The sequence below is a fragment of the Silurus meridionalis genome, chromosome 19, assembly GCF_014805685.1.
Source record: "Silurus meridionalis isolate SWU-2019-XX chromosome 19, ASM1480568v1, whole genome shotgun sequence".
Classification (NCBI taxonomy): Eukaryota; Metazoa; Chordata; class Actinopteri; order Siluriformes; family Siluridae; genus Silurus; species Silurus meridionalis.
Genome location: NC_060902.1, coordinates 18,114,273 through 18,126,772, shown reverse-complemented (window position 1 = coordinate 18,126,772; position 12,500 = coordinate 18,114,273). Strand labels below are relative to the sequence as shown.

The window sequence follows — 12,500 nt, the reverse complement described above, 5'->3', positions numbered from 1 at the left end:
TGTGTGTGTGTGAATTCACATTCTTCACTTGGCCCCTCTCAACCGTATCACAGGTTCGGTGCGATCCAGTTCAGGAACTTCATAGCCAGCTCAAACCCGAGGAAACACGCCTGTGTGTGTGTGTGTGTGAGAGAAAGAGGGGGGGGGAAAGATGTGTTAACACTGTGTGTGTGTGTGTGTGTGTGTGTGTATGAGAGAAAGAGTAAAAAACAGAAACTCACAGCATTAGCAGGGAACGCTCGGAGCATGACTGCATTAAAGCCTTTATACAGCGAGACCACGCCTTCTTCCCTGATCAACTCCCTCAGTACATCCCGGAAACCGTTAGGATACTTTCCCTCCGGAGCTGCACACACACACACACACACACACACACACACACACACACACACACACACACACACACAGGAAATACAGTGAATGAGAACTATCCGCGAGGGAGCGAGTGTGTGTCACATTTCTACAGTTCCACATGTAAAATTCTTTTTACGACTGTCCAACATCTAAACATGTAAATAGAAATAGAATATAAAGTTGAAATGAATTAAAAAATGTAAGTATAAAAGTAGGAATAAAAGTAAAAAGTAAAACTATAAGGCACAAAATAAAAGGAAGAAATAATTTATAGATAATAAAAATGTAATATATATATACGTGGATAAGCATGTGCGTGCGTGTGTGTTCATGCGTGCGTGTGCATGTTCGTGCGCATGTGTGTGTATTTGTGTGTGTGTGTGTGTGTGTGTGTGTGTACCTGTCTGGAATCGGGATTTGAGGACATCAGGTGGAATAGCGACGGCCCAGTTAAAGATTCCCGCCATACCGCCAGCAAACAGCACACTGGGCACGCTCAGTTCATTCGGGCTGCGCACACACACACACACACGCACACTTGAACATCACTGTAAACGTGATAAAACACTAAAAAATCTCCAATAAGTCAGAAACAGATGTTATAATTTCCTTGTTACAGAAGCAGCCAATCAGGACACTCCATTTTGTTTGCTAATGAGGTCGTACCTTCTGCCCTCTGGCGTGAGGAGGTTCTTCAGCCACTCGTAGGTCATGAAGTACATCCCGCTGGCAGGCACATCTGAGAAACAGAGTGATGGCTGTCAATCAGTGGGAGGAGTCAGTGGGCCCTGAGCCACGCCTATCACATTTGAGCCTCACAATAACGTTTCATGAACGCTGAGTCATGCCTTAATCATGGAGCCTTCTCATTCCTTCTACACATAACGTACTGAGAAACCGACCGCAGAAAGAAAAACCACACACACTTTGTGTTCAATAATAAACACTGTGTATTCATTTAGACACTGTGTGATTGTGCTAACAGTATGACAACACCTTCTCACACTCACACACACACACACACACCCCCTACCTCTCATCAGTGTTAGTGCTGTGCCTTTATAGATGCCTCGGATTCCACTTTCCTTGTAGATCTGCTTCACGCAGTCCATGGGCCCAGAGTATTTAATCTCTCCTGAAGACGCCTGGATCTGTACCACACACACACACACACACACACACACACACACACACACACACACACACACACACCAGTCAGCTACAGTAATAGAAGCATTTTACTCACACAGAAGCATACAGAAGGAGGGAGCATTTTGGAGAATGCAACACACACACACACACACACACACACACACACACACACACCTGCAGGAGGCATTTGATTCTCTCTCCAGGAGTCATGATGGCGGTGGTGAACACACCTGAAAGCATACCGGCTGTAAACAGCTGTGGATACCTGCCCCAAACACAAACACACACACACACACACACACACCGTTTGATTCTCAGTGCAGTTACAGGTGATCGTGTGGCAAGTTTTATTGAATCATTGAGTATGTGAGCCAATCCTGTTACAATACACTCATCTACACTCTACAGACAAAAGTACTGGGACACCTGACACATATGTGGTTCTTCTCCAAACCCATGGAGTGGAAGATCTCCTGCTATTGAGCTCCAGACATATGAAACACCTTTGAGATGAATTTGAGCACTGACTGAAGCCCAGGAACCTCCTCACCTTCATCAGTACCTGACTTTACTAACACCCTTGTAGCTGAACGAATCTCCACAACATCTAGTGGAACATCTTGCCAGAAGAGTGGAGGGAATCTTAAGAGCAAACTGGGACTAAATGTTGAATGCGATGCTCAAAAGCACATAACTGTAGTAATGACCAGGTGTCCACAAACCTCTGGCAGTGTAGTGTATAACTTTAACCTATACATATTAGCAGTGGAGGGGGTGTGGTTTTGCATAATTAGGAAGAGGTGCATATTTGCCTGTTCACTTCCTGAGTCACGTGTGTTTAGTGGAATTAAAGCATATTGGAAGTGTGTCACTTTGGACATCCACGTGAACTCACGTCAGAACTTCATCAGGGCTTTTCTGCTGCAGCTTCTTTCCGAGACCAAAACCGAAGAAACACACGGCAAACATGGGAGTGACCCCGATAATGGGAGCAGCCATGCCTTTATACAAACCCCGAACCCCTGAGAGAGAGAGAGAGAGAGAGAGAGAGAGAGAGAGAGATTATTGCCTTCTAGATCATTGATGAATGAAAAAAACTCTGGACAGTCGGCACTGTATATACCAGAGCTGAGAAACTTTCTAAACATGTTTAGCTCGAATTCTGTGCAAAACTTTTGGCACCTCACCTCTTTGGCAAGGGTTTTCTTGAAACAGTCGAAGGTTCCGGCATAGAAAGGCGTCTGACCCGGTGCAGGCTTAGGCTGAGTCTGCAGACGGACCTGTCCCCCATCACACACACACACACACACACACACACAACTCATCATTTGATTTTCACAGACCCTTTATTAATAAATTATGTGACGTCAGCAGATATGTCACGTGGTCCAAGTTGAAACCAGATTTGGGCCAAAGGTCGCAAACTCACAGCTGTAACAGCTGTATCATGTAAAGAAACAAACACTGACACCCCCCCCCCCCTTTATTATAATTATATATAATAAAAACTTATTTCTGCTCTAGAAATAAACATGTACGGGTATTTTTAAGTTCATTAAACAGAATGAATGAGCAAAAGCAAGACACTGTGGAGGGTCAGTTCTCTCACCAGTTCTTCACATAAACAGATTTATTATTCTGATTATTATTACGATTATTATTATTAATAATTTAACACATGATCCGTGCTGTTGTACCTTTATGGTATCCAGTGGGTGACCTGCAAACACCAGACAGACTCCTCCGAACCCGCCCGCCACGAAGTTCTTGCCCGGGCTTATGGGTCGCGCTTGTTTCGACATTACTAGAAAACTTCTGTAAATAAATGTACAAATAAATGAGAAATAAAAAGGGCGCAAACCCAACCCGCCACAGAAGGACGGAAAAGGACAGAAATCCTTCAGTGCGGATCTCAGAGACCTTTCACCTAAATATCCACCCGGACCTATTTCACTGTAACATCTCACTTCCATGAGCGAACGGGCGTCACTATAATACGTCCGGGCAAATCACATAAATTTGAGCACATGCTGTATTTACACACTAAAAACAACTCGCAAAATGATATACATTCTCCAATCACACAGACGACCAGTTAGTTAATTCCACTGTTACATTTCCTCGTTAATATTTGTTACTAATTTTGTGTCAGGGCTTTGTTTAATATATACAGCGACACCTGACGGCCGCCATTTTAATGAGTTACTCGATTTCATTTTTGGAATCGGTTCCGGATGTATTCGTGATTCCGACATGAGCCCATACTCCATATACACGTGGCTTGACTTTTATTTATTTATTTATTTTACGTTTTATTGGTCACCTTTTAAAAACAAGTTGTCCGTTCATATTAGCTTGTGCGTTTGGAATCCAAAAGAGTCGACTCGGGGAGTCGATTCTGCATTATACAGTATTATACAATTCCTCCAACATCCATGACAATTACACTAAAAACTACGACCTGCACTGCAGCTGATCAAAACACATTTAAAAACATATTGCAGTGCTTATGTACATTAATAACATTAATGTTAGGAAGGTTTACTACCTAGCTCGAAGGATCAATTGTAAAGGAGTTTCACTATCTGTTCTGCTTAATGCCGCAAATATAAATGTGTGCGCTAATCAGGAGATCGACTGTTTGGTAGGTTGTACGATGTCGATGGCTGCTCAGTGTTCTGACTCTTTATGGAGAAGGTGCACTGTGATGTCACACAGGTAAATTTACATAAATGGTAAACAGTGAATCTCCCTCTAGTGGTGAAGCATGAAAAAACACCAGAAGGGGAATCCTTTCCTACATTAAACAATGATCATTTATAGCGAAATAATTTTATATCATTCCTTTAAATGGGATGAAAACAGCCCCCACCCACAGGGAGTCCCCATGTTATGATTAAAAAAACACACCTTGGACTCGAGTAGTAGTGCTCATTAGGATGACTGGCATATTTATTAGTGCTGTAAACGTTACGAAAATACATTTTGTTACCATTTTCCTCCTGAACACAACCGTCTCTTAAAGAATATAGATTATCTTACACACATCCATAAAGCCACATTAAAGAAGATCCACACTCAATTCCACTCTACACACACATTCACACACACTGTTCACCCCATCACGCTTTGCTCTCCAAACTCAATTCACTCTCTTTCTGCTTGTATGAGCTAAAAGTGTGTGTGCGTGTGTGAGAGGGAGAGTTGTAATACTGAAAGAAAGTAATCTTAATTGGTGTGTAATACTGGACAGACAAGTTGGGAACGAGGTTCTCCTCCATGACATTACCATAACATCAGTTGGCAAACTAAAGCTCAGAGAAAACCCAGGAGAGAGGTAGAAGTGATATGAGATGATATGTATGCAAAAATAAAAATCATGAATTTAATGTATGAAAAACATAAACAAATATTGCAGCATGAAGCTCACTAGAACAGCTGGGTTATAGGACACAGCTCAGTTAAGGCTCAGGGGTTTTAAGCTAAGAATCAGATGCGGTGTGATGCAGCGTGGTGATGAAGTGTGAAGAGTGTGTCCAACCTGCAGCAGGACACTGATAAGAAAAAATAGTGCAGGTTGTTCGATCAGATTTATTCCCTAATGCTAAGGAAGAACAAAGCCTGAGGATTATGAACTGGCTACAATCTGCTGAGCTCCCAGCACACCTTACTGTATTATCCAGACTACAAGGTGCATACACACGTTATAATCTCTGCATAAGACTGAACAGCATCGTACATGTGACTTATTGTAAAGGATAAACACGAGCATCTGTTTTCCCCCCTCAGTGCAGTGAGCTGCTGTTTGGCATCAAGCTGCCCTTAAAAGTCTACAGGTGCAGGTGTATGCGAAACTGGCGATGATAAAACGCCAATCTCTTTTCCCCACAAAGATAAATGTGTGAATTTTAACAATGTCACCTAAAGCAAGTATACGAACATTTGGGTTTGCATTTCTGGATTACAAATGACTACGCACACAGCATGGACAAAAATATCGGGACCTCTGACCTTTCCAGCCATATGTGTTTCTTCTTCAAACTGTTTCCACACAATTGTATCGGACATCTTTTGAATTTTCCCTTCACCTAAACCAGGAGACCCAAACCTGTTCCAGCATGACAATGCCCCTGTGCACAATGCCAGCTCCATGAAGATCTGCTTTCCATGGGTTGGAGTGGAAGATCTCCTTCTATAGAGCTCCAACACTATTGAAGACCTTTGAGATGAATGTGACCGCTGACTGCACCCCAGGACTCCTCACCTGCATCAGTACCTGACTTTACTAACACACTTATCATAACAGCAAATGGGGACTAAATGTGGAATATGATGCTCTAAAAGGACCAATTTAATGCTCTTTTAGTGTAGCTCTAATATGAGAACCATGTCTTGGTTGATTGAGATGCTTGCGTAATGTAGTGAAGTATTTCAGGGAATTTCACATGGAATAAGTGAGAAAATATGCTACTGCCATGTAAGGTATGGTTTCTATGGTGTGAATGTGCACCTGCTCCCTGTGGGTAAGGGACCTCAGTGTAGTGCACTCGGGTGGCGTTTGGGACGGAGCCGTCATTCTGCTCCGATCTGAGGGAACTCTTTATAAATCTGCTGCACAATGAGCTTGTCCATTTGTTTGGTCTGAGCCAAGCTCTCCTCCTCTCCGGGGTCCTCCTCTTCTCCCACAATCCTCTGCAGCGTCGCACGCAGGTCAGAGACACGGTGCTGATGCTGCAGGTAATCAGTGGAGCGTATGATGGCGTGCATTAGAGATAGATACTCCATCCTGAGCTGGAGAGAGAGCGAGAAAGGGAAACAGAGAGTGATAGAAAAGAAGGAGTAGAGAGAAAGAGATAGATTAATGGAAATAGAGAATACAGGATGGATAGGCATCTGTAACACTGCTACCTCATTCAGATACGAATATATGTGTGTGTGTGTGTGTGTGTGTTTTTACCCTTTCTCCAGGAGACAGGTCTGATATTTGCCGCACTGCGATGTCGATCATCACCATCATGTCAGTGTGGTAGAAAATGTCGGCCGTGTTGCGACTCGAGAAAACGTCCTGCAGGAACTTGAGTACGGAGTGTGGAGCCGGGGGAGCATGTTTAAATACACACACAGGGTCCTCTACACACACACACACACACACACACACACACACACAGGGTCTCAAATGACATGCTAAAAACTCACACTCTGTGGTGATGAACATGTTTTGTGTGTGTGTGTGTGTGTGTGTGTGTGTGTGTGTGTGTGTGTGTGTGTGTGTGTGTGTTTGTGAGCGAGAGAAACCTCCTCTGTTGAGCAGCAGCAGGATTTTCTCAGTAAGAGTTTTCACATTGTGTCTCTTCATCAGCGTTTGCATCACCACATTACTGTCTGGTACTGAGAAAGAGAAAACACACAAACACATTTTTAGTGCCACAAATACATTCTTAATCACCAATATCTCTCTCTCTCTCTCTCTCTCTCTCTCTCTCTCTCTCTCTCTCTCTCTCTCTCTATCTATCTCCCCCTCTCTCTATCTATCTCCCCTGTCTCCCCCTCTCTCTCTATCTATCTCCCCGTCTCTCTCTCTCTCTCTCTCTCTCTGTTTGTGTTCATTGATCTTGAGATCATGAGAATCATTTGTGTAAAAATAAATGTCCCTAAACAAATTGGAACATGGTCAGAAAACCCTTTTTTAGCTTTATATATTTTTCAAACACATTAAAATCTGAATTCACTCGTAATCTTACTGAATTTTAAAGTTTTTATATTTTGTACATTTTATAGAGATCCCAAAAATATTAGCACCCACCACATTCATTCAAACGGTCTGTGATCATAATTAGAGGTCAACTGAAAGTGGATTTTACTGATCGCAAGGGCGGATCGTACCCGCCGATAACTGATTAATTAATATATATTTTTTTTTTTTTTAAATCCAGAATCCAATTTAAAATCTAACACTTCATGTAAAATAGTACTGAACTTGATTTTCATGATTCAGTAGGTTTTTTTTTTTTAAATGTGCTAAAAAATAAATATCTCTCTCTCTCTCTCTCTCTCTCTCTCTCTCTCTCTCTCTCTCTCTCTCTCTCTCTTCTCTCTCTCTCTCTCTCTCTCTCTCTCTCTCTCTCTCTCTCTCTGTACCTGTGAGGTGCAGGTTGAAGGCAAGCAGCAGGTTGAGACTCAAGTCTGGAAGTTGTTCAGTCGAGTCTGATGGAAGTCCATCCTCAATCACGTCCAAAAGAAACTGAACAAATCCTGAGTTCAGGTGGTCTGAGAGACACAGAGAGAGACAGAGACACACACAGAGAGACAGAGAGAGAGACAGAGAGAGAGAGACAGAGACACACACAGAGAGACACAGAGAAAGACAGAGAGAGAGAGAGAGACATATAGTGAGACACAGAGAGACACAAAGAGAGACACAGAGAGAGAGACACAAAGAGACAGAAATGGGAAAATCAGAGAGATTTATATTTTATTTTAATTATTGATTTTATTTAATTTGAGTTTTTCTTCATAGGTACGAGTATAGAATTATGTTATTACGTGTGTGTGTGTGTGTGTGTGTGTGTGTTGACCATACCGTAGTGGCGATAGGGCAGTTGCTCCCCCATGGAGAATATCATGGCTAACACCAGTGCTGTGTAACACATTTTCTGATGTTCTGCAGAGAGGAAACAACACTGGCTCTTACATTAGATATAAAACCCTTTTAACTGACCTGAGATCAGATATAAACACCTGTTAATTCAACTGGAGCTCTGCTTTACATCTCAAATCTGATCCAGGGTCAATACCGTTCTTTACAGATTTCTCCATCTCCCCCTCTGTCTCTGCATCTCAGTCAGTCTCTCTCTCTCTTTCTGTTTCTTATAAACTGGTCTCTCTCTCTTTCTCTCTATGTATATAAATAGTGACGACCTAAAAAACCTGATGTAGCTGAGACTCAGCAGTTCATCACACAGTGACAGCTGTGTGTGTGTGTGTGTGTGTGTGTGTGTGTGTGTTATGACCTTGTGTGTTGCTCTGCAGGTCTCGTGCGAGCTCCATGGGGAGGATGGAGTTAAGCAGTGTGGAGATAAGCAGTGCGTCTAGACCACACATCGCTCCAAACACCTTCAACAGCAGCAGCCGCAGAGAGACACGATGTTCCTGTATGAGGACACACACACACACACACACACACACACACACCACTATTTAACACATGTAGATGTTGTGTGTACAGCTATGAGAGAGAATGTGTTTCCTCACCATCTGGTAATAAGAGACGAGAGACAGTACTGACTCGAACTCATTGGTCCTGCACATCCTCTTACACACCTCTGGATCTGCATCTGTCTGAACACACAAACACACACAGGATGTGAAACCTATCCACAAAGAAGTGAAACTGGTGTTAATTATAGGTTGAGTGTGTTTGTGTGTGTTTCACCAGTATCTGCAGCAGCTCTTCCAGGTAGCATGCAATGAGCTCGTGGTCCTCGTACAGAGCCCAGCTGCGCTGCTGTGAGTCGTCACGGTGACGAGCTAAATCATTAAAGATCACCTCGAGCCTCTGCTCATCGTGACACACCTGTCCCCGTGGCAACGCCGCACTCAGGTCCTGAAAGATCATTCTTTATTAGTTTTAATCTGATGGTTTATCTTTTATCTGATTGTTTGGTGATGATCTCACCTTACTGTCGACCAATGAGAGCAGCACTTGCTCGAGCTCGGCCGACGCCCCCGGGATAGTCGCCTGGAGATGGCCGAGGACGACGCCCACAGCGACGCGCGACATCTCATAACTCAGCCCCGTGTTCTTCCTGACAAGCTCAATCAGCTCTGCCCCTGTCGTCATGGGAACCGGACACCTTGGGCTTTCAGGTGCAATAGGGCTGAGAGACTCAGGGGGCGGAGCCGAGGGCCAATCCGCTTCTACGTCAGGCTGTAACGTTCCCGGTTGAGGTGACGGACATGTGCCGGACGAGGAGGTGGAAGAAGGTTCAGGTGGAGGAGGGGGCGGGGCCTTTTTAGAGTCAGACTGGATAGGTGGAAGAGGAGAAGGGGTGGCCTTTTTAGAGTGGGAGGGGTCAGACTGAAAAGGGGGCGGGGTATTGTGAGCGTGAGAGACGTCCGGCGGTTGAGGGGGCGGGGCTTTTGTTCGGCTAGGTATGGGAGGTGGAGTGCTGGACGCACTGCAAAGGCTGTCGTCTGAGAGCATGATGGAGCCAGACTGAGAGGAGGTGGAGCTTGTGGATGGAGAGATGGAAAGAGGGGTGGTCTGACCAGAGATGGGGGCGGGGCCAGAGGAGATCGCTCTGATTGGAACCTCAGGACCTGTTCAGAAGAACAGAAACACAGGGAGACGTGTGATAAATATTTCATAAAATATGCTAAATAATAAAAGTAAAGTTTTTAGAAATAAAGTCTTTTAGAAATAAAGTTTCTCTATAAATGATCTTGATGCTTTATTCAGCTCACACGTCAGCATATTGACTACAGTCTGAATTATGAATAAACGTGATTTGGAGGTGTAGTTTACACACCTGGGCGTCGTGTTTCCTTGCGTTTCTCTGGAGGGGGCGGGGTTATGGGAGCGGCTCGTCGAGGCTGAGGAGGAATCTAAAGGAAGGCCGGTATAGAGTGTATTAGTGTGTGTGTGTGTGTGTGTGTGTGTATGTGTGTGTGAATCTGTGTACATGCAATACCTGATAGAGTCCCGGTACATTTATGTTCTCTGTGTTATCTGTGTTTGACTCGTTAGCCTGGCAGCTGAAAGCTCGGCTCAGGCCGTTGGTTGCTTGGTGGGCGGAGCTTAATGATATCTCACTGCTAGAGGAGGGAATTCCTGTTTTGTGATTGGAAGAAGTCGGACTCCGGCGAGACAGCGTCTCCTTCCTGTGGTGGATCAGCTTCCTGAAAGGCCAGGAGAAAGAGACAGAAAACATCAACAAACTTACACACACACACACACACACACACACACACACACACACACACACACTTCACACTTTTCTGTACAAATCGTTCTGGTCTTCTTAACTGCGAACTTTAATCAAATATATAGATGATGTGTGTGATTTGAGAAACAGCTCATAACAATCACAACGACAGCAGAAAGAAGAGGAGCTTCCCGAGGTCATCTACAAATACTCATCTCAGGGGAGCATCCTGATGATAGTAACATGGTGGAGCAGGGACTTTTCAGCCCAAAGTTACCCTCAAGTAAATGTTGGATTAAAAAAAATCTAAAATCCACCACACTGTCAAACTGATCTAGCGATCAAATTCACACTTTCTCTTTTCTATATAACTATCTGTCAGACTTCATGTGGAGGGTGAACACCTGCTGACACAGGCGTATTCTGTCACCATAGAAACCGTAACTCACTGAAGAACATCTCTCTGTTCCAGGTTGTACTTCCCTCCATTCTTCATGGCCACATTGTGAATCCCTTCAATGGCTCTGTCTATTGACTGCAGAACCTCATCATGCTCCGGGGCCTGAGAGAGAGAGAGAGAGAGAGAGAGAGAGAGAGAGAGAAACAGGGGGGTTGTGTTTTCATTTATTTTTTTCACTAATCTGAGCGTCTATTAGTGAAGTTATATAACATTGCACCATAACACTATATAAACCATTTATTATCTCTATTAACCCTTTTTATTTCAGTGAGTAAATAATGCAGAACATATGAACACATTTCTCTTTAAATCAGTGTGTGAATCTTTTACATCAATTTATTTCTCTCATTGTGATCATGATTGTCATGCTGTGATTCAGATCTTTGTCACATTTCAACAACATTCTGTCCACCATCTGTCATCTGTGTGTGTGTGTGTGTGTGTGTGTGTGTGTGTGTGTGTGTGTACCGGGATCTTCTCCAGGTAGGAGGCCGGGATGTAGCCGGTTTCTCCGGAGCAGCAGCGGGATCCGAGCCACCAGTGCTGGTTGCTCCTCTCCAGGATGAGGAAGCTCTCTCCAGCCGAAAACGGGAGCGAGTTCGTCTCCTGCGACTTAAACGCGTACAGAGAGCGGTACATGGCGCTCCTGAGCTCCGACACGAAACCGACAAATTAATTATTATTATTACTATAGTTTGTACTTATTATCCGATAAATCTGCTCGCTCATGACGCAGTAAATCAGGTTCTATCACCGCCACACACAGAATCCGCTTACAAGCGGCACCAGACGCCTGTAAACACCCCAGGGCGCGCGCACGCAGCGACACGCTGACGCAGACACTCCCACTGCCGAAAAGCCCGGGGCCGCGCACGCAGCGACACGCTGACGCAGACACCCCACTGCCGAGAGCGCGGGGCCGCGCACGCAGCTACACGCTGACGCAGACACCCCACTGCCGAGAGGCGCGGGCGCGCGCACGCAGCGACACGCTGACGCAGACACTCCACTGCCGAGGGTTCTGGGGCGCGCACGCAGGAAAATGGCGACAGCTGTGTTTATGAAGTCCTCTTTATTAAGTATTATTTACTTCCTTCAAGAGCATGTCAAACCCTCTAAGGCCTCAAGAACTATTTATTCTTGCAACCCCTTTTAAGGAACCTTTAAGTTTTTTTATAATGACAAAGTCATATATTGTACATGCACAAATATTATTCAGGCACAAAACATATTGATTTGGGCATATTATTTTGTTTGTTTATTTATTTACTTCCCTATGTTGTACAACTTACTGTAATTATCAAACATTTTTAAAATGCTCTTGTGATGGTTCCAACCGGAAGTTGAATAGTGTGCATCGGGGTAATGTGTCCCCATGTTGAGTGATCCTCTGTGCGGCTGACCGGTGTGAGATGTTCCGCGATGGCAGTGGCGGTGTGTGTGCGGCTTTTCCACCGCGGGTCGAGCTGCAGCTTTCGGCTCTGTCCTCCAACTCTCCAGAGATTCACGAGGTATTTCGTGTGTGTGTGTGTGTGTGTGTGTGTGTGTGTGTGTACCGGGATCTTCTCCAGGTAGGAGGCCGGGATGTAGCCGGTTTCTCCGGAGCAGCA

The 12,500-nt window shown here is 44.5% G+C and overlaps 3 protein-coding genes across 5 annotated transcripts in view; 1 reads left to right on the top strand and 2 right to left on the bottom strand.

Annotated features, from left to right (window-relative positions):
* Window positions 1–4,181, bottom strand: part of slc25a20 (solute carrier family 25 member 20) — a 5,343-nt gene extending 1,162 nt beyond the window's left edge. The window contains exons 1-10 of one of the 2 annotated variants that reach the window (XM_046875418.1): window positions 4,055–4,181; window positions 3,204–3,321; window positions 2,694–2,786; window positions 2,402–2,529; window positions 1,681–1,771; window positions 1,388–1,505; window positions 1,021–1,093; window positions 755–864; window positions 222–346; window positions 1–110 (exon numbers count right to left, since the gene is read on the bottom strand). The exon at window positions 1–110 is cut by the window's left edge and continues 470 nt beyond it. In XM_046875418.1, the coding sequence (XP_046731374.1) occupies window positions 48–110; window positions 222–346; window positions 755–864; window positions 1,021–1,093; window positions 1,388–1,505; window positions 1,681–1,771; window positions 2,402–2,529; window positions 2,694–2,786; window positions 3,204–3,308 (906 nt within the window). In that variant the 5' untranslated portion in view covers window positions 3,309–3,321; window positions 4,055–4,181 and the 3' untranslated portion in view covers window positions 1–47. Of the gene's footprint in view, window positions 111–221; window positions 347–754; window positions 865–1,020; window positions 1,094–1,387; window positions 1,506–1,680; window positions 1,772–2,401; window positions 2,530–2,693; window positions 2,787–3,203; window positions 3,322–4,054 lie in introns of those variants that run through there. The other variant, XM_046875417.1, reaches the window with a different exon arrangement.
* A 1,741-nt stretch (window positions 4,182–5,922) lies between these two features.
* The window catches only part of LOC124402504 (NCK-interacting protein with SH3 domain-like), a 7,245-nt gene continuing 667 nt past the window's right edge, over window positions 5,923–12,500 (bottom strand). The window contains exons 1-13 of one of the 2 annotated variants that reach the window (XM_046875579.1): window positions 12,447–12,500; window positions 10,880–10,992; window positions 10,197–10,404; window positions 10,035–10,110; window positions 9,182–9,825; window positions 8,939–9,109; window positions 8,758–8,844; window positions 8,517–8,655; window positions 8,087–8,167; window positions 7,645–7,773; window positions 6,802–6,894; window positions 6,464–6,636; window positions 5,923–6,297 (exon numbers count right to left, since the gene is read on the bottom strand). The exon at window positions 12,447–12,500 is cut by the window's right edge and continues 667 nt beyond it. In XM_046875579.1, coding sequence (XP_046731535.1) covers window positions 6,079–6,297; window positions 6,464–6,636; window positions 6,802–6,894; window positions 7,645–7,773; window positions 8,087–8,167; window positions 8,517–8,655; window positions 8,758–8,844; window positions 8,939–9,109; window positions 9,182–9,825; window positions 10,035–10,110; window positions 10,197–10,404; window positions 10,880–10,992; window positions 12,447–12,500 — 2,187 coding nt within the window. In that variant the 3' untranslated portion in view covers window positions 5,923–6,078. Of the gene's footprint in view, window positions 6,298–6,463; window positions 6,637–6,801; window positions 6,895–7,644; window positions 7,774–8,086; window positions 8,168–8,516; window positions 8,656–8,757; window positions 8,845–8,938; window positions 9,110–9,181; window positions 9,826–10,034; window positions 10,111–10,196; window positions 10,405–10,879; window positions 10,993–11,358; window positions 11,738–12,446 lie in introns of those variants that run through there. The other variant, XM_046875578.1, reaches the window with a different exon arrangement.
* The window catches only part of ndufaf3 (NADH:ubiquinone oxidoreductase complex assembly factor), a 3,810-nt gene continuing 3,224 nt past the window's right edge, over window positions 11,915–12,500 (top strand). Inside the window, exon 1 of the mRNA XM_046875582.1 lies at window positions 11,915–12,401. Coding sequence (XP_046731538.1) covers window positions 12,313–12,401 — 89 coding nt within the window. The 5' untranslated portion in view covers window positions 11,915–12,312. The remainder of the gene's footprint in view (window positions 12,402–12,500) is intronic.